Genomic DNA, 22,218 nt, shown 5'->3' with positions numbered 1-22,218 from the left:
TTCACTTCCTGTTTTTTGTGAGCGCTCAGAGATCTTCCAGTTTTATTACTAAAGATTTTCAAAGAAAATAAACTTTTTTTTTTTTAACCAAACGGATCGAGATTTCATCTACTAGTATACTCATGTCGGTTCGGTTCGTTTACGAATCAAACTTTGTTGTTCACACTGTTTTCCAAACGAACCAAAACCGAACTAAGTAAGAAAAAACAAACTGCAATTGGGTTTAGGCCCTAAAAGCAGCACTGTTGAAACTGATTTAATAACTTAGTTCAAAACATCTCTAAACACATTTAAGCATTGTGCAAAAATTAGATTTAAGGCCTGGTATTTATGGCGTTCCACTAGCAAGCTTTGAGAACTTATAATATTATAATTCGAAGTTCCATTCATGCGATGGGCACACCACAGATCTCACCGTGTAGCAAACAAGCGAAAATAGATAAACATAATTTTAAAAATATATTTTAATGTTGAAACGTTATAAAGCAGAAAAACTGTGTACATACAGAACGTATGAAAGATCTGTAGTAATTTAGGTTCAATATAACATTTACATTTCGAAAATAGTTTTCTATTTTTTGTTTTCACCCAAGTTTCCATAACTTTATTTTATATACTGGCAAGAAAATAAGTCATAGATAGACTACAGTAAGACATCTACCTATTACTTCGTTGTAAAATAGTTAAAGCTATTGATACTAAAAAATAAACGACCTTATAACATCAAAATTTAATGTTTGTACTATAATTTTGGTTTATATTTTAATGAACGTTCCTGAAATAGCTGTAAAGCGAAACGTCATCTAATTAAATAAAAACATTTAGGTGTTATAAGGTCATTTATTTCTGGTACTAATGTATCTTCTATACACCAATACGTACAATGGGAATTAGCTAATGAGTCAAAGCCATTAGAAAAGTAGAGGGGTCATTATACAGTTTATTTAACTGGTATATAACGTGTGTATGAATTAAACTAAGTCCATAAAAATAGATTCGGTAAAAAATGATAAACGCTGTTACCCAACAATGTATGAAATTTGTCGAATTTGGGTAAATACTACTGAAAACTGGAAATGTTAACGCTGCATTATCTCACAGTTTCGAAGAAAAGAAACACAAACAAAACTACGTGAAGTAGGGTTAAAAATTTTATTATTTGGCACTTGCTTCTATTTACTAAGCAAGAAACACACACGTGACAATATTATTGAAATACTTTAACTGTGGATGTATCAAAATTATCATTTTATTAGTAAACTGATACGGCACTGGTTGTTATTTTCAGTTAGGGTGAACGAAAAACCTAAGCAGTCATTAGAAAACAATAATAAACGTAAAGCAAATTATTGTTCGTTTAAAGTATATAACACACTTTTAAAACATAAGTTATTACATCTAATATATATATATATATCACTATCACAATTAAATTAGTAAATTATTCGTGTGTGTTTATATAACACAATCTACTTTCATCTGAAGAGATATAATCAGGGCCGTAACCAGGCTAAGGAAGATCAGGTAACTGCCTCCTTGCATTTTCCCAAAACTCGGGAGCCCCCATAATAAAAACTAACACTGGAAACAAACGAACAATCAATAGGAAAGCGACTCGAATCGGTCAATAAAACGGCCTCAATCGACGTTTTAATTTCTCTGTACATTATGTATTATTTAAAAACTGTTATGCACATAAATTCAGTCCCGTAGAAACAGCCCCTCCCCTCGAACCCTACTTAAAATAATTAAAAGAAGCCTATATTATGCCTTATAATAAAATTTCATAGTTATGGAATGTTCTGTTATATTTGTTTTTCGAGATGACAAAACAACTCATCTGGAGTAAGTTTACAAGTTTTACTGTGTCGGTATTTGGGTATTGATGTTAAATACCCAGGAGGGTCAGGTCATTAGACCTCTTCCTCCTCATCTGGAGTAAGGAGGAGTCCCCTTCGACAGTTTGTTATTCCCGCGTTTTTCAGCGCTGGATACGACTCTGATAATATTAAAATTAATAGTTATTAATACTTCATAAAAGGAGTCCTATAATGGACAATATATTCTAGATTAAATTACATAACATTATTTTTTAGAAAAACATTAAACAGTAAATATCTAAATATTTACACAAACATTTTGATAAACAGCCCTTGCATCAAAAGGGTTAAACAGGTAGGAGGGAAGGTTAGAAATAACAGAGCACCAGTAAGTAATGCTAAAATCCCATTGAGCAACGAGTTTCACGTATGAAATAAAAATATTGGTTTTAAAATATCTATTATACAAGGATGGCAATTGAATACTATAAAATCAATAACTTAGTTTAGATTTTTTTTCACGTTTCTCCTCACGTGTTAATTAACATGTTCTTTCTACATTTATGATTATCACCTTTCTTTACCATGGTAGCTCACATCTATAGACAGTTTCTTTCTAACGCTTTCATTATTAAGATATACAACAAAAGTGTGTTTATAATAAACATTTAATAAGCATAAAAATAACAATAACACATGCGTTGTTAACATTAATAATCGCGAAACTTACCACAAAAACTAAGTAGTAAAGTGCCTGAGAGCGACAGTAATAAACGGTAAAATGAGTATAAAAATTACTCTTGGGTAAAAAAAAAAAACTACACAAGGTGAGATTCCACATGAAAGTGCAAGAATGAAAAAAAATTAAAGCATAATTCTTTATTTAAAAACAAACATCTTAACATATATTTATTTGGGTATTTAAGAATAAAGTAAAACAAGCAATCTACCTTGACCTCTGGTACATTAAAAGTAAATATTTAACTTATGCGTATTTTGTTTCTTGCAGATTACATAGCTTTCTGAAGTTTCACATATACTGGTATGTAAGTGCAAGTTATATTACAAAAAAAAACAACAAATTTATGGAATCATCAATGAGTACAAAGAAACCCACAAAAAACATACATAGAAATATACAACTTTCTACCACTGGTTTAGATAATAATATAGACTACAAATTTCTCGTCTTTTCTGCATAAACTTCATTGGCTGATTTCACCAGTTCTTAATCTATGGAATAATTTGATATTTTTTGGGGAAATTTAAGGTTTCACATAGATTATCTCTGAGTTTATACACTTTAAAAGCATATAACCAGTCATTACAGTTTTATACTTTGTGTCCAGGATTTTATTTTCCATAATTAGTTAATTCCTACCTATTCACTAATCTAATATATAGTTACAGTAACAATGCAGTACTCTGATATCACACATTATCATGGTTTAACCAATAAAATTTCCTAAGCCTATTTACTAATTTTTAAAATTACAATTAATCCTGTGTTTTAGCTGCTACACTATTGCCATCTTCAGGGAACTTCTGAGAAGTACATTATATGACGAGAGGGTCCTAGCAAGGCTGCATGAAGTCATATACTAAAATGTACTAATATTAGAATAATGGACTACAAAACATACACAAGTAAAAGAAATTATAAAAGAAGCCTTATACACTCTCTAACTGATACTACGTTGCTCAGCCAACCTATTGCAGAAGTCAACAAAATTTTGATACCCTTCTTGAAGACATTTAAATAGTCTGTTGATTCAAATCTTAGCTAATGGCATGAGAAGATGAATGAGTGGATATCACACCAGTCTTTCTAACATGAAACTCAAAGACTTAACCCTTGTAACCACATACCGCCACCTCTGAAAACAACAGCAGATTAGCAGTGAAGTTGTGGGATTAAGCTAATTAGTAATATTTAATAATTGAATAGTAATAGTTAGCAACTAATTGGTAATCAGACAATTACACATTGGCTACTAATCATGACAAAGATGAATTACGTAGCAATCAGATGTTAACTGCTGTCATTCTTAGTAGCCTTATTGATAAGTCAAGTCTAACCTCCACCAATAAGGGCAGGTGCTATATCCTAGCCACTAAAACACAGAATATAGTCCTCCACAGGAATTTACTGAAGACGACAGAAAATAAGTAGCCAATATATACAATAAACACTGGCTATAAAAAATTAGTTACTAATTAACAACTAGGTTTAAGTGATTGTATATGCTACTAACCATGGTAATGAGAATTCAACAATTTCAGGCCTGATAAATAAACTTTAATATTTCAGTTATATAATACCTTATTATACCTCCCATATTTCATGAAGTATTTTGACTAACATCTGTGATTCAAGCATTCATTTGCTAGCAGTGAAATCTCACAATTAAATATAGTTTATAGTTTAAACTAATGGTACAAAACTTGTTTATACAATACCTTAAGACTTTATTCTCAACAAAATAGACTTTTTTACTACTGTATTCATCTGATTTAATATTTTTTCTTAAAACCTGTTTTTATGATTTACTTTCCATATTCCACTAGCATATTATATAAACATACTGTTCTTTATCCAACATATGAATCACGATATACCTTATTTTTAATTAAAACGACTTCCGAAAATAAACTTTAGATTACATTGTACTTAAGTATGCTATATATATATAAAAACAGCAACATGTGTACACAAACTATTTCAATGAAGTAAAGCAACACTAAACATATTAGTTGACATAATAATTACCTTAAATGTACATTAACAATAGAAATAAAACATTTCTCAAATAACTTATAAACTTATAAGAAATGAAAAAACAACAACAGGTATATTAAGGTATAAATAAAAAATCTAGCATCAAAGAGAACATACAGGTGTAATTAAAATTTAGAAACAGTCACACCTGTGGAAAACGCAACTTAACCATTTTTTTGGATGCATTGGTGTACGAGGAATATTACAGATCACAAAGCATATGTAATAAATATTAGAAACAAAAATATTTACTGCTAGAAAAGTATAACAGGATTTGAAAATGTATCTCAAGATGGCTGGTGCGAGTATTAAAACTTTTACTAGTAAAAGTGTTAATACCCATATCAGCCATCTTGAGATACACATTTAGTTCAAGTGGGTTTCTTGTGATCAAGAATCAAAGGCTTGAAATTTTTCTTACAATATTTGTAGTTTTCCTATAAATAAAATTTAGTTTTTTGAACAATTAAACTACCTATTTAATTCTGTCAATATTTAATGTATTAGAAGAAATTACATTTTAAACAAGTGATTCGCTATAAACAATATACATTCCTGGAAAGTTACACCATAAAAAATTTTAAATATTTCACATGTTAAAAAATGTGGAAAAGAAAGAGTAAAATGTAAAGCATCTACACACATGTGAAGTTAACTAATAGTAAAAAGAACAAGTTACATGTTACTCAAACTGAATATCTATTAATGTTTGATAATGGAAAAAAACTTTGCAATTCCAAGTTTTATCTCTGTGAAACCAACCTAAATTTTAGCAGATTATATATATATTTTTTTTTATATAAAGTTTTCAATTAGTGTACAAGTTTAGAAAAAAATAATTCCATTAGATTTATTTTTTACTGGTTTGTTGTTGTTTTTTAATCAATTTACAAACAGGCATTTATACTTTTCAATACATCAGTAATAACAGAAGGCTATTTTGACGTTATATAGTATGACTGCACTATTACTCATAAAGTGAACGTAACGAAGGTACTGGAAATTAAATAATTAATCTATGATGTGTTTAACCATCTGATGTTTGTTCGTTTTAGTAAAATGTCACAGAAAAAACTTTCAACAAGGCTGTAAGTAGTCTAATGTGGATTTCAGATTTAATCACAAATGCTTTAAAATCATTCAGCTGAAAAATGATTAGACTGACAACCAGTTAAAAAACCAAACTTATCATAATGCATCATTTAGGTGTCAGATTTTATTGATAACGAATGTGTTAGATGCAAATCGGAGAGTGAGGAAGGCTGGAATCTTAAAAAGTCTATGTTGGCTCAATAAGAGAAAAAATCAAATTAACGATCAGGTAAAAAGAGAAAGATATCGGAGCAATTTTGGTTTCATTAAATCATCTATGGCTCATATGTATGTAATTAAGAACCAGGGAATATTATGGACATGTTAGAATTGACAGTTTTTAGAAAAGTATTCCTAGTATCAGTCCACTGTACATTTAAAACTACCTGTAGCAAATGCTGGATAAAATATTTAATATACGATGTTCATAAAGAAAATTGTTACTTGTTAATAATAAAATATGTTATATAAAAAACACGAGTACTAAAGCTCAAGTTATTTGGCTGAAAAAATCATGAAGAAACTTCAATAAAATGACCTCGACTCCTTTCTGTCTATAAGCAGCTTAAAACTTTTTTTTACACTTTTTGAATAATGTTTTTAAGAAATTCAAACTCAAATCCAAGCAACACTGTAAATCAATATATTCCCACTCTAAGAAAATGGACTTAAATTATACTTTTATACTGACAAAGCTAGCAAAGAATTGTGTTAAGTGACTGAACTGTATCAGTATCAATAGTTTATGTTGAAAGCTTAAAGTAGGTTAAATTAACCAATAAGTTCCATCACTTTTACTTCTCTAAAATAAGTAAAAACAAACAGTAGAACTATTTTTCTAAATGGCTTTAGCATATTTTTAAAACTTACTTCTTGTTGTTAAGCACAGAGCTTCACTATGTGCTAATAGTGATTTTCCTGATAAGGGTATTAAAAACAAATCTTTAGCATTATATGCACTCAGGCTCATGCTGAGCCACTGATGAACAGTTTTAAACTACCAAAGTGTCTTAAAGACAAAAGTGCTTTCCTTCTTTTTTTTTTTTGGAAAGGTCAAAAACACAAACCAAAATGACCAAAAATGCTTTTTAAGTTATATTTTGAGGTATTAATTAGATTAAAAAAAGCAGCCATGTGTTACATACAATTTTGTCTGTAGAAATAAAATAAAAATATAACTGAAAAGATATTTTCACTCAAATAACAGTTTTTCTTGGGGAATTTTCATACTGTTTCTTCAGTCGTTTTCTCAGTTCTCCGGGAAACTTCTCATAGCATCTTTTACATACTGGTTTCAGGTCAAACTCAAAGAACTTGGTTCTGTGAAACAAATGTTTGTGATTACTTTTCAAGTTACTTAGCTTACATTAAAGTAAATTTTTCTTGTCATAAAGATTTATTCCCTTACAAATCTTTTAAAATAATTAATTTCACAAATTAGAATATGGTTCTAAGGATATATACTTATTAGAAAAAGTTCAAAACTGTGGACTGTATAAGTAAGATTAAACATATTGAAATAAATACTTTTCAATTTATATGTACAAGAACCATTAAATGAAAAAAAAAAAAATGTAACTTACTCCTTGTGGGATATTTAATTAGGAGACAGTAATAGTGAGAAAGACACTAGCAAGCAATCATTACTAGGCTATGCCCAGCCACAAAATGTTGACTGGAAAGACAATTACTTCTTCATACAAAATGTAAGTACATCAAGCTGCCTAAAGTACAAATAGGGAGACTTAAAGTACTATTCCATAAGAATTGCTACATACATGTTGGAGTTTTTTTGTTTTAATTGGCAGCTCAAACTATCCTTCGGCTGTTATTATTAACATATATTTTGTTGGTATAGAAAGCAGAAAACAAGTATGTGTCTAAATTACTAATTACATTAATTTTGATTTTCTTTGTGATTCACCAATGTTATCACAAGTCATAAATTTAGGCATGTTTTGTAACTAAGTGAGTACTTAACTACCAAGGGATTAGATTTGTTTTAGCACTAACAGTATTTTTGTTGTAAGTACATATAAAACTATTTGATCAAGTACACATTGCTTCTGTACAAACAATTTTCATGCATTATTCATCATAATAACACTAAATACTCACTTTTGACTCATTTTTGTGTCACAAATAGCACAGGCAAAATGGTCAACGCACCACGCCTTGTTTAAAGCAGAAAAAACTAGGAAAAAAAACACAAGTCAATTTACAGCACAAAATACAGAAACATGCAGGTATGAAAAACTTCATCCACTCACACAAAAAAACACAATCCATCCTGATTTATGCTAATCATCTTTTGGTGAAACAGATTTTGGTTTTTGACTGAAAGTAAACCCTACATATCTATCAGACACATTCTTATACACTATTTATGCACCAAATGACTTGTAGATTCATAACACTATGCAACACAAACTTTGTTCCTGGACACTATGTGTTATTTCTTAATTGCTTATCTGGAGAATGCTTGCTAATAAATAAATAGATTAAAAAAATCTTAAAGGTATCTCTTGTCAGTCTTTCTTAAACTCACTTAAATTTACTGCCTCTACAATGTTCAAAAGCAACCCATTCCAAAGACCAACTACCTTGTTAGGAAAATAAAACTGTCTTAGCTGAAGATTACTCTTACCCTGCCAAAATTTATGTGTTCCCTTGTCCTACTGTTAACTCTGAAAAAAAATTGATGCTCTTATTTTTTGAAGATAAAACAATTTTAGAGATTTCAGTCTCTCCTCATCTGACCATTCTTCCATCCTAGGAACCATTGTAGTAACCCTCATCTGAACCCTTTTCAACAATTTAGTGTCCTTCCTAAGGTAAGAATCCCAAGTCTGAACACAATACTGTAAATGCAGCCTAACCAGTGATTTGTACAATGAAATTATGGCTGAAGAGACTGAACAACCATAACACCAAAATCCCTTTTCTTTTACGACACTGTTAAGGTTATTCCCATTCAAATTATAACCCACATGCATTATCTTACATTTATTGTAATTAAAACCCATTTGCCAACTCACTAAATGATCTAAATTCTTAAATCAGTAGCATTCTCTTCACAGCCAGCAACACCCAAGATCTTAATATATTATCTGCAAATTTAAATAATTTATTGACCATTCCTTCAACCATGTCATTAATGTTAATGAAAAAAAGAGCAAAGGTTCTAAGACTGACCACTAGGGTACCAAACTTATAATATTAATCCATGACTGAACTCCATTTGCAACAACCCTCTCAGAGAAAATTAATCACGGTTGTCAGAGGTGAAACTAGAATACTTGACATCAGTTAGGCCTTGTAAAGAAAGTTCAATCGTGAAGACTAATATTTTTAAAGGTCTTTTATCAGTATTCAAAACATTATATATAATACACAAACAATTTATGGTTAACTCTAACATTACATGTACATATACATATAGAGAATAAATCTAATTCCAAAGTAAATGTCACTCTGGAATGAACTTGTATGTTCAATGCTTATCAGAACTTTAAAAATAAGCCTATTTATATGTATCTGTATGATTAAGAAGCTGATATGGGAATTAAAAACCTTTACTTAAGACACACATAAATTAGGTTCCTCATCATCGTGAGCTTATTTTTATAATTAATAACATACTCTTTTAGATTTTTTTGGCTCTCAGAGTAAAATGGTTCTTTAAAATTGCTAACTAAATTGAATAAATTTTTATAAACATGATATCATGTTCACACACACACACACACACACACACACACACACACACACACACACACACACACATAGTCTTTGAAATATTATTACACTTAAAAAAGAAAACTGAAGCTTTGAAAATAATGCAAATGCTTATTTATAAATGTTACTCAAAATGTTTTTGGAAAGTTTTTCTCTCTCTTTCACTGAAAATAAGGAATAGATAAAACCTATTAAGACACACAAATCAAGATGTAACAACATTACCATCTCCAGCAATAACGTTGTTGCAGACAAAGCACAGATTACCAAACAACTGGTGATAATGAGTTTCACAGTATGCCAGTCCTTTCTTTTCATAATGGCGATGTCCCAGGAAGGGTTTCTCACACTTGGCACAAACAAAGTGCTATAAAAACAGTAAAAAAATGAAAAAAAATAATTTACCAACATCTTAATAAAACTATAAATGATGTATCAAGATTTCAAAGTTCAAAACAGCTTTATTATAAATAGGACTTCAAAAGTTATCACAGCATAAAAATACCCACAAGGCTAAGAAAGATTATTTGAACAGTAACATTGCTAAAGAATGTACAGCCAAAGAATATAATATATCCAAGAATGAAAACTTCAGTATTCTTCATAGAACCATATTAGACGATAGACTCCAAGCCAATCTGAATCAGTGCCATCATCTACAGAGAGATATTGTTGTAAAACAAACTTTCTGGTTCAATTAAAACCATTGCCATAAAGCAGGTATGTATCCTGGCACCAGATAATAAACAGCCATTTGATGGTAAAAAAAACTTGGAAACTTCCAGTGACACTTTGAAACCAATACTCTTTTTCTTATCTTCTCCATGAGAAAAAAAAAGACATACAGCAATCCCATTCAGTTATGCATCTGTCAAGTGCCTAATACAAATAAAATGAACTTCTGTGCCTTTGGTCTGACTTAGAATGCATTTGGATGTTGTATATTCAGAAATAAAGCATTAACCAGTAGTAAGCTTTACAGAAATATTGGAGAAACATTGACATGGCTGAAAGCTCTCTTAAGAGATTGCTTCCATAAAAATCCACATAACACAGCCATTTTTAAGAAGTTGGAAAGGCAGACTAAGAATGAAATCTGGGGTAAATTAGTGTTCAATACTAATATATTGAACTTAAGTTATCATTTCTGAAAAGTGTAAATTATTGTCAATATAACTTTTCTCACCATAAGAAACTAACATCTATTTTTCCCAACTTAAAAAGTGATATTTAAGATATCTACATATTTATTGACATGATCAAAATTATAATTGTTTGTTTTTCAAACCTCAGAAAGTTACTAAACTTTTTTTTTCTTAATTAAACAAAATACACCATTCTGTATTTATATACTAGCATTCTGTATAGTGCTGTATAAAATTCTTCACTTAATCCAATTAATACAGATCCAATGCAACCATGTGCCTTTAGTCTGATTAAGAATGCATTTGGAAGTTGTATATTCAAAAATATGGCATTAGCCAGTGGTTAGTTCTAGAAAAGGTCTAAAGAAACACTGACATAACTGCATGCTCTCTGAAAAACAACACTGATCCCACGAAGACGTTGATGTAGAGCCATATTTAATCCATAAACTACTGCTGGGACATATGTTTGCCAGTGCTCCCAACCTTTCACATTATGATTTGGACAAATGTTGTCAATGCTGTTTACATCTTCCTCTGCTAGGTCCAGGGTCATCTTGACTATCATCACTAGATGGAGAGCTAGCATCCTTTTGTCTCATTGCCTCATCATCATCATACATATGAATACCACTTGTCTTACTTTCACTGTCTTCTAATCTATCAGAGTAATGTGCATCACACATATTTACATAGTAGTTGGGGTTAGTACTCACTGTTCAAGCAATGCAGACAAGGTTGGCATTCAGTAGTGCACATTCTGCTTAAGTATCTTGGTAGTTATTGAAGAACTGAGAGGAAATCTATATCAACATTAGGTAGGATGACAATAAGCACTCATTTTACTCCCATACACCATGTGCGGCAATTCTGAACGATAATGGGAAACATTTGCCCAAGTTGTAGTGTGAGAGGAAGGCAGCACTGGAAAATATACATTTCACCCACAGTGATAGGGTTAAGAAGCAGAAAAGACAACTAAAGAACAACATCTGTGATACATTAATCTTCAGTACTAGTATATTAAAATTAAGGCATCATTTCTGAAAAATGAAAAATTGTCAGTATATCTTTTCTTGCCATAAATTGCAGAAGGAAGTACAATCTACTTTTCCTGATTTAAAAACTGATAGGATATTTAACATATTTATTGACAAACAAAATTATAATTGTTAAGGCCTTATAAAGCTACTAAACTTAATTAACCCTTTTACAATGAGTCAGGATTCAAAGGCCATGACATTGCATTTGTTAACTTGCATTCAAAATTTTATTGAACTACTATTTTATGAATTTATGTCAGTAAGTTTGGAATCATACTGTAGATCATAATTCAAACTTTAATATTATACGAGTTAATTTCTTAATTTAAAAGTAAACATTTAAAGAACACATTTAAATATGGAATTCAGCAAGGATGTTGACTGTAGCACTGTTTACAATTAAATGTTTGCAATGTCAAGATACTAAGTATACAGTTTTGTGCAAATTAGGAACTCAGATTACTAGTATTATCAAGCTAGAATCTAAAATTAGAGCCTCATATCTTTTTATTTTGTCAAGACATGGCTTATGTACTGTACCATACATAGTGACCCTGTTCAGCTCTTTCCACTTTTTGAAAAGGTTCCCTATATACATTTACTTCAATATTTGACATATGAATTACCAATCAACAGCTCAGAATATTCCTAGTGTAGTTTTCCCTACCATGTTAGTCTTTGAGAATGCTACAATATTCTTTCAATCCAAGATTTCAATGAGGTAAGTGTTGTCTTTAGTCTGCTCATAGTTTCATATTTTTTAAATCTAAATAAATCTTAGTTACTAACCTTAAGAGATTATAGTGGAATTCTATGGTATCAGTGTAGTTATTTATGATATTTGGTTATTCAAGTTATATATAGGACAAAAAAAAATTGTTTTTGATATCTTCATGTGCGAAATTTCAAAAGGCTTAGCAACCTATGTCCAGCAGCAACTGAGTACAAAAGTTGCAGTGAGAAAAGATAATTGTTTGCTTTATTTCAAGATTTGTTGTTCTATATTTAAAAAAAGTTTAATAATTTATTTCTAAATAGTAATAATCTACACACACACACAATGTATAATAATTGAAATGTGACTGTATATTACAAAATACTATTCCATTAAAACACAGCCAAGACAGGGAAGACTAAAGGTCAGTCTTGTATTACAGGAAACATGAGTGCACATGCACTGCATCAGTACAAGTTATGTAATGTTATCTAGGTATGACTGGAAGATCAATATAATAAAAAATAATAAATATACATGTTCATATATAGTGTTATGAGACAAACTAAACATTTGTATTTTCATGTTATAATGTGTAATCATTTTAGTGCTAAAATTACAATTTATATTTATTTCCTAATTTTTGTATGATGGTTACAAGGTTGGTCAAATGACAAACCTCACATAGTTAGAGTATAGAAAAACAAAATATAAAGTTTTACTAAAAACAAACATTTGAAATGTATTTAGAAGGTTCTAAAGTTTGCACAAATAATATTTAAGATTTTTGAGACTGAATAGTTATTTCAATTATAACATAAAGTCACTTTGCACTCAAACTAGTAACAAAAGACTATTTTCACAAATAAATCTTCAGTAAAAATATTTCATTAAAACATGTAATATTTTTGTGTACAAAAAAACTTGCAACCTTTACTAAAAGTCTACGAAATTTTATAAGGGTACACGTACTGTATAAAAAGTTATAGTACAAATATTTAACTTGTGCAAATATGTAGATGAACTCATGTATATTATACCAAGCCTGTTGCAAAAGGGTTAAACAAAACACATTGTTTTGTATTTAGAAACCAGTGCCCTATATAATGCCATGTGGGTCTTCTGAATTAATCCAGTTAAAAGTTGCATTATTACTTTGACTCACCTCTACATGCCAATGTTTGCCCAAAGCTGTCACCACTCTCTCTTCAATAGGTCGGCGACAGGCACCACAGATTGGGATTCCCATCTTGTCATGGCAGCGCAAACAGTAGAGGTCACCTTTTACCTCTCGAGCTTCCGCTGTCAATTCAATGCTGCATAGACAAAAAAAAGTTTGTCATTTTATAACATTAAAGAACCAATGCATTTCCAACTACTTTCACACAAGGTTTTGCTGTTTTTTACCAAAACTCTGCTAATTAAAATTATGGAATAAAAAATTACTATTCCTCTAGGCCTACTTATGAAAAGGAGATCAATCAACTTTTTTTTCACCATAAACTTCCTAATTTTGTTTTTAAAACATATATAAATAGTAACTAAAGACAGATTTTGTAATAAGATGTAATTTCACTTACATTTATTATTTCTTTCAACATTTTGTGAATAATGTAGTTTTAATGTTTCATTTCACTACAGTACCTTACATCATTAATTCTATTTACTGTATTCTTTCAACAGTTTTGACCTCTCATGTTACACATACATTTTCTTTCACACCCCTCTTCTTTTTATTTCTTCTTGTTACTTCTAATAGCTTTGCATTTGTATTAACACTTTTATTAATAAAACAGAGAACATTTTGACCTTCCTAGGTCATCTTCAGGTAATGTATATTACTGAAAATTTAGTTGATTTGCCTCATATATTGTATTATTGTCCCAGTTTATAACTGTACATGAATTTATATTGCAATTGGTGAACCTAAAGATGACCTAGGAAGGCCAAAAGTTGTTCTCTGCTTTATTAGTAAAAGTGTTAATACCAATACCAGATATTCTGCAATACATTTTTGCTTCAAGTGAGTTTCTTGTCATCAAGAGCTTTGCACTTTAATAATGATCAAAGAATGGTTGCTCAAAATGTTATTACACAGTTAACAATAAAAACTACTGGTCAGTTTTAAAGCCATTTTTTGTTGTTATAAGATCTAAAGTTTCTATGACTCAAAACTAACATACTCTACCTAAAAGAAAGATGTTATTAAAATAAAATAATTTTAACATTGTTTATCAACATGAACTGGTATAATAATGAACCTGAACATGTGCTTTTTTAATCACAGATTATAACCAGAACACAGTTTTTAAAGCAGCTTGTACACAGAACTATGATTTTTGTAACAACTTACAGCTAAAAGATGTGGTTTATATAACATTTTTAATCAAAACACATGGTTTCTACAACAGTGTACAACCAACACACATAGGTCTTGTGACAACTTATTGCTTCTTGTTATTAGATCTTATAATCAGAACACATCGATTTAAAACATACTTCAATCAGAAGATGATTCTTATGATAACTTATTAACAGAATACATGGTGTTTGTCACACCTTATAACCAGAACAAATTGTTTTTGTAACAGTTTCTTTAGGGCTTACCCACAAGTTGTGCAGTTGAAGTGATAAGGATGATAAGGCTCTCCACGAAACTTTAATGGACTGTCATCTATTATGGCACTGTAACAAAGGATATATGGTTACTTAATGTCACAGAGAAAAATATAACACTTTGGGCAAAATATTTCTTTAACAAATTACACATCTGCACAAATTTTCCATAAATGAATCAATCATATATTCATTGGTAATGGTATGATTTGTTATATGTAAGCAAAAACAAATTGCAATATAAATTCATGTACAGTTAGAAACAGAGACAATAATACAATATATATGAAGGCCAATCAACTAAATTTCCAGTAATATACATTGTCTATTAGTGAAGTGGTGTATACAAAACAAACTTAATATACACTACATCACTAATTTTGTGACAATTTCCTTAAAAACAGAAAATAAATGTTTAGGCATTGCTCTTAAAAACCAAACTACACTGATCCCTGTTTAAAATGTGCAAAAAATAACATTAATTATATAAGAAAGCATACTTATGATTTATTCCTACTACTTATTTAATTAAACATTAGACCATATTTTAGTTAACTGTTTGATAAAGTATAATGACATGGTCGAGAAGTAATGAATCTGTCTGTCTTGAATATTCAAGCAAAGTTATTCAAGGTTCTTGACTCCAGCCATCCCTAATCTTGAAAACTGACAGACTAGAAGGAAGGCAGCTAGTCAACACCACCTGCCTCCAACTATTGAGCAAGATTCTAGGACAGTTTGCTACTGGTCATTTCATTACTAGAATATTTCACTGCCTGTTCCAGCTATGTATAAATGACTTGTTATGACATGAAATCTATTTTGGGGCAGTGGTTAGACTATAGGCTTATGATCCAGTAAATAAACTATTCATGAAATTGTTCACAACCTGAATCATTCTTAAAACATTCATAATTTCCATCATTTTAAGTAAAATGTTTTACAACATAAGATCCTGTTTTTATTTGGAAGGAGTGTTTGTCTAATGAACTAATACTAATAAAATATTTATATTTTATAATATGATATAAAATATGTAAGTGAAACTATGACAAAATTATCAGGCTGCAAAATGCCCTAGTATGGAAAAGACTGGGAACGAAATGTTAAATAGGGAACTGTCTGGCCACTATTGGGCTACTTGTGACTGGTCAAATAGAAGGACTTTACCCTTACTCTTACTGAGTGCCCATAGTTCTAAAGTTCAGAGGTTTAGTTTATGTTGTAACAGGATTGAAAGTAATGGAACCAAAGGTCTATAGTTTGAGGCATGTTAATCACTGGGCCACACCAAGTCCAAAAATAATGAAAGTTATTCAACAGTACTTCCACGTTATATAAATAATTAATCAAATAAATGAGATAAACCATATTACTTTATTCTTTTATCACTGTGACTATTTCTATACTTCGAGGTAAACTGTCAATGAGGTTTGGTCACTATTTGTGGTCAGTCACCAAGTCATATCTTAATTTGCCTATTTTCCTTAGTCTTAAACTACATGCTTTCCAATGCCCAATGTAGATAGATGTTTTGTTGGCAAATTTATTTTACTATTTTTTATCTATCTTTAAATAATTCAATTCATACCTGACATCAGTGCAAGTTTGAAGGAATATTGTCACATCATACAAATGGCAAGCATGTAAAGTTAGAAAGAGTGCAAATAAGTTACATACATAGACTGATCTGTTATGTTTAAAAATTATTTTAACATAGAGGGCATTAAAATAGTTTAAAAATATTAATTCTTGAGCTGAAAAAGCATTACTATTTTATTTTCAAAAGTGAAATAAAATTCCATAAATACATGTATGCAACATTCTATCAACAAGCCTTGAACAGTTTACATGGGTCATGGGTTAGTATTTCATATGGTCTTGAGTATCAGCTAAAAGAATGGATTAACAGATTGAATAAACTGTCTTTTATTTTTGTTTTAGAAATTCAATGGGTCTCTCAGGTCAAGTCTATCTTATACATTATCACTTGGATGAGTATTTATAACCTTGTACTTACTGGCACTTGTAGCAGATATATTTGCCAATAGCAGCAGCCTTCACTTTGGCATTACAGTCATGACATAATGCCCTGTGGATTAAAAAAGGAGAGAGAAAATATTATATTATTTAAATATTGCCTGATTAATTCCATTCAACATAATAAGTATGAATAAAAATTAAAAAGAAAACACACATAGGTAATTCTTTACAGATATATGCATCTCTAAGTAACACTCTTCCAACCCAGAAGAAAAATAAAAACACCACCAAAGGTATGAAGTGTAAAAATTACCACTGAATTTCACAATAAATCATTTAATGTGTTGTTTGTTTCTCATTAGTTTGTATAAGGAATTAATAGTCTTTCTAGTAACAAACTTTTTTCAACCAATGAACTTTATACATTAGTAATTATTTGTAAATTAATATAAAAATACAGCTATCTCCTTTACTTTCTGCCTAAGAAGGCTGTACATGAACAATTATCTCCTATACAGCCTGCCTCAGAAATTGGCTGTACATACACATTTTTACATACCTCATGTTTTTATTTCTTCTCATTACTTTCACATAGGACACTATAAAGTAAAACTGCACATACAAATATCTCCTACACAGTCCACTTTAAAATAAAACTGTGCACACACAAATATCTCCTACACAGTCCACCTAAAAAGAAAGCTGCACATACAAATATCTCCTGTACAGTCCACCTAATAAAGTGGCAGTACATAGAAAAGTATCTTCTGCACAGTCCACCTGAGAAGAATGCTGTACATATAATTTGTTTTGAATTTCATGCACAGCTACTCAAGGGCTATCTGGACTTGCTGTAAGTACACAAGTCTCTTATACACAGTCCATCCTAGAAGAATGCTGTGCATGTACAAGTATCTCCTATACAGTCCACCTTAAAAGAAAACTGTGCACATACAAATATCTCCTACACAATCCACTTTAAATATTCTACTGTAATTGTAGAACCATTTTTTTACAATATATGTAATGTTATTCAACCAGAATTATATTTGTTAGACAAACATTCTTTACAGTGTGATTTTGTGCACTTTTAAGTAAAAGCACTCACATATTTTATTGATGCTGCATCAGAAAACACAACTTATACATTTCAATGAATAATCTACACAGCAATAAAATGACCTATATAATTACATTAAGAACATACTAATCAGAAAACATCAAAACTATTAATACAATCACAATCTTCTTACCTTTTTGCATTAATAATAAATCCCTGGTCAGCTAACACTGTCTGACACATCTCACATCGGAAGCAGTTAGGGTGCCAGTTATTGTTCATTGCCTTGATTACTCGACCAATAATGAACTCCTTGCACTTTCCACAGGACGGAGCAAACAAAATGTGAAAATCATGCTCGCAATATTTTCTGCCTTCAAACTGTAAATCCCAACTAATGTTATAATTTTTGAACATTAAACAAACACACATATACAAAATATTCCTGGAGACTAAGTAAAGAATAATAAATGAGGGGGATTTTACTTAATATAATGTATACAAATGTTTCTTTAAAATCTTAGTTATATCTTTTAATATACAAGGCATCTAGAAGTGTATATTACTGACAAGTTACTTCATAAAGACACAATGTTTTTGTTGGAAAAAAAACAACAAAACAAAACAGTTGAATATATTAATCCAAGGGATATAACAATTTTAAAAATTACCATACCATAATCAACACAAGTTTCTACCTACCTCATAAAATATTCCTTCTGGAAAAGGTCTGAAACACTGGGCACAACTGTAAATATTACAAAAAAAATGAATGATTTACTTGCTACTTATATATAGATATAATATATATTATTAAACAGACTTACTGTTTCAAATAGACTTACTGACTTGACTGTAAGGTGGCAGAATTAGGTCACCTTATATCACAAGTGGTTCTGATTTACATTTCCAATCATTACAATTAGTGATGAAATTTTGGTTCTTTGTTTTGTCTATCAGATAAGAAATGTAGACAGTTAAACTGTTAGGTGAGTAGAATCTACCCAAGAGTTTGATTAGTGGCTTTAGACACCCAAAAAGTTCCTTTACATTTATAATTAACCTAAATATTTTTATTTTGCCTTTGTATAGATGTGTGTGTGTGTGTGTGTGTGTGTGTGTGTGTGTGTACACACACTATTTGAAAGAAATGTAGACTTACCCAGAACTAAACAGAACAGACACTCTTAATATGTTTACAAAGCATTCTTGGTGCCATATTTCTCCATGACAACTGCACTAAGCACACATCACATAATTACACAAAGTATTATTGCTATCATACTTCATCATTAGAATTAGCCATAGATGAACTGTACAAATACTTACACAAAGCAAGCTTGGTGCCACACTTCTCCATGAGAATTAACCACTTTTTCATGAGCCTCAAATCCATCTCCACAACGGGAACAAAACATAGATCCAAGAGACATGACTTACAAAAGTATTCTGAAATACAGTTACAGTCATTATGTACAGTTATATTCTAACAAAAATGAATTATTTACTTTCTCTTACTTAACCTGATTGTGTCATCTTTAGATTAACAAAGTGGCTAACAACTCTCTCTTTGTTAACCTGAAGATGACCTAAGAAGGTTGAAATATTGTTGTGTACTGTACTTTGATTAGACTGCTAATATCCATACCAGCCATCTAGAGAATTCATTTTTACTTCAAATTGGTTTCTCACCATCAGAAATATGGATATGCTTATTATAAAAGTCCAATGCATAAAATATATCAGAAAGGTTTCTGGCTTGAATGAAGTGTATAATAATAAAAGCAGCTAAATTATATTAATTTAATTATATGTCAAATATTTATTTTTATATTGATGAAATGGCACTTATAGTTCTTTAGAAAAACCAAAAAGTTTATATTTCAACTAAAAAATGTGTTATTTTCAACATAAAAACAACATATATTTCTATTGTCTGGATATGGTAAATTATAGGTGCCTGCTACAAATTAATTACCTTTAAGAAAATAAAATGCTTGTTTGGAAAATTAACATTTCATTGCAACTTCAATTTAAAATGAATATACAACTACATAATACTTTTAAACTCAAATATTGTAATATATTACACTAGGATGTAAATTACATAATCATTTTAAATAATGTAATATAGTGTTATGAAAAATATAACACTACAATAATTAAATTAATAAAAAACAGATATTTTATAAGTAGTGGATGGTGTATAATAGCAGTAATTTTTAACAAAGCTGTAGCTTTTTGTTCGTTATTCCATTTTATTCGAAAAACGGAATTTTTACTTACGACCTAGTTAAAAACTATTTGGAATTTCCTCTTTAAATTTGTACATATATATATATGAACTACCTCAAAATTCACGTTCTGGGAATTCTTTTTGTTCATTTCTACACCTACCTCATCCAGATAACTAAAAGAAAAATAAGATCACATGCAGATACTAGGACCAAACTTGTCTATCTAACTTCTTACATGCCTGATACAAAAGCTATTTCAATTGACGAAATATTTTCATTCGTTCTTCTTCATTAATCTTTCTCAAAAGAAATAAAAGGGAAAAAAAAATTCGTCAGTATATAGAAACATACGCATACGCCAATGTTATTTATTATGTATTAACATCTGGTTTGTTTTGTAATAAACACGCAACTAAATGTTTAAATATGGTTAATTTAATGCATATTACTGAGCCTAGATAATCTTAAACACTACATTTTAACAGGCTAAATTGTTTTCAGGTGTTTCAACAGCCTAATAATATTTGCAATACAGAATTAGCCTATTCAAAACCCACGTACTGACGTACGCGCACGAGTTCATTTCGGATTTGAAGCTGTTATCATACCACTCCCAAAACATTCTACAAATACGGAATATAAATAAGTTAGTAAGCCATTATTCGAAACTATTTAATTACTACGTGCAACTATAGCCTAAAGTATGAATGAATGTTATTAAAGAAATACTTGAAAAAAATCGATCGACTTACACCTTTCTCTATCTCAAACACGGATTAACTTTCACGACATACAAAATATATAAAAGATTTACATAACACCGCCTACCATGTACGTATAAGGTAACATATGAAGAGACCTACTTACTTTTAGTGTTATCACTCCTACATCTTTTGGTAGTTGAAAGACCGAAGTGACCACAAAATTGTAAACAAGGGAGGGGTCTATTTCCTATACGTCATATGAGTGGCAGTTAAAAAAGCGCAGCCTTGATTTTAAAAACTTTGATAATTTGGAAACTAAGAAATAAAATTTTAAAATGAAGCACATAACGTTTAAAAATAATCAGGAAATGTAGAAAAGAAAAGGACATATGAAAGAGTAAACGTTTATTAATTAAACATTCTGCAACTTTAGATACTATTAGGGGCTTCCTTATAGCATCGTTGCAGATCGTATTTCTAATATTAATTTAAAAATCACATAAACTAGTATTTCAATTCGTGAATTGTTATGTACGTGTCTTTTAATGTTCCAGATTTTAAAGACATCTCTCTAATTTAAAACATTACGTGGCGACACCACTTATTTTATGTTAGTGGATTGTTTGTTTGTTTAGAATTAAGCATATAGCTCTACGGTAAGCTATATGTGATCTGCCCAACCCTGTGAATCTGCAGCAGTGGCGGATTTAAGGTTGTGTGGGCACAGGGGCTAATAATTTTTGTGGGCCTTACATTCCATATAATTTTACATAAAATAAAATTATCGGTTGATTCCCACTAATACCATGGGGCTGAAGGCCTTACATTCCATATAATTTTACATAAAATAAAATTATCGGTTGATTCCCACTAATACCATGGGGCTGAACCCCTTCTAGCCCCTACCTAAATACATCATTAGTCCGCAGATCTACAGATGTGCCACTAGGGAGCTTATGTTAACAGAAATTAGTTTGACGAAAATATTAAAATCTGGTTTTGGCCAAAAAGGTGGGACAATTGTAAATGACTTAACTTCAGTCATATCTTCAGAGCCTTGTTAAATTAATTTCCCAGAACCTTGAATGCTCTCGAAAGCAATTTTATGTGTAAAGACATTTTTGAGCATGATAATATATCTATCAGTACAATACTTAATAAACTGTATATGCAAATATAAAAGTATGTAGATTCATTAAAAGTTGCTCTTCGGTTATCACTTTGTTGTGATAAGACATCAACTAACGTAAACTTAGAATTGTATCTTTTATATAAGGTTTAGTGAC

The 22,218-nt window shown here is 30.2% G+C and overlaps 1 protein-coding gene across 4 annotated transcripts; it reads right to left on the bottom strand.

The window, feature by feature from the left end:
- Positions 1 to 1,138: 1,138 nt before the first annotated feature.
- On the bottom strand, positions 1,139 to 21,179 carry LOC143253382 (LIM and senescent cell antigen-like-containing domain protein 1). Of its 4 annotated transcripts, XM_076507160.1 has the most exons (11): positions 20,981 to 20,995; positions 20,341 to 20,401; positions 19,321 to 19,440; positions 18,694 to 18,739; positions 18,185 to 18,372; positions 16,969 to 17,040; positions 14,940 to 15,017; positions 13,498 to 13,648; positions 9,655 to 9,796; positions 7,810 to 7,885; positions 1,139 to 7,011 (listed from the first exon to the last, which is right to left on the bottom strand). In XM_076507160.1, exons 3-11 carry the CDS (start codon positions 19,422 to 19,424, stop codon positions 6,888 to 6,890), a joined length of 981 nt encoding a protein of 326 aa, XP_076363275.1. In that variant the 5' UTR covers positions 19,425 to 19,440; positions 20,341 to 20,401; positions 20,981 to 20,995; the 3' UTR covers positions 1,139 to 6,887. The 4 variants fall into 4 exon arrangements, with proteins under 4 accessions (XP_076363275.1, XP_076363274.1, XP_076363273.1 ...); XM_076507159.1 differs by lacking the exons at positions 20,341 to 20,401; positions 20,981 to 20,995 and adding an exon at positions 21,096 to 21,179; XM_076507158.1 differs by lacking the exon at positions 20,341 to 20,401 and having other exon boundaries at positions 20,981 to 21,110.
- Positions 21,180 to 22,218: the final 1,039 nt, after the last annotated feature.

This window comes from Tachypleus tridentatus, chromosome 6 (genome assembly GCF_004210375.1).
Source record: "Tachypleus tridentatus isolate NWPU-2018 chromosome 6, ASM421037v1, whole genome shotgun sequence".
Classification (NCBI taxonomy): domain Eukaryota; kingdom Metazoa; phylum Arthropoda; class Merostomata; order Xiphosura; family Limulidae; genus Tachypleus; species Tachypleus tridentatus.
The sequence above is the reverse complement of the archived record's forward strand: the minus strand, read 5'-3'. Positions and strand labels throughout refer to the sequence as shown.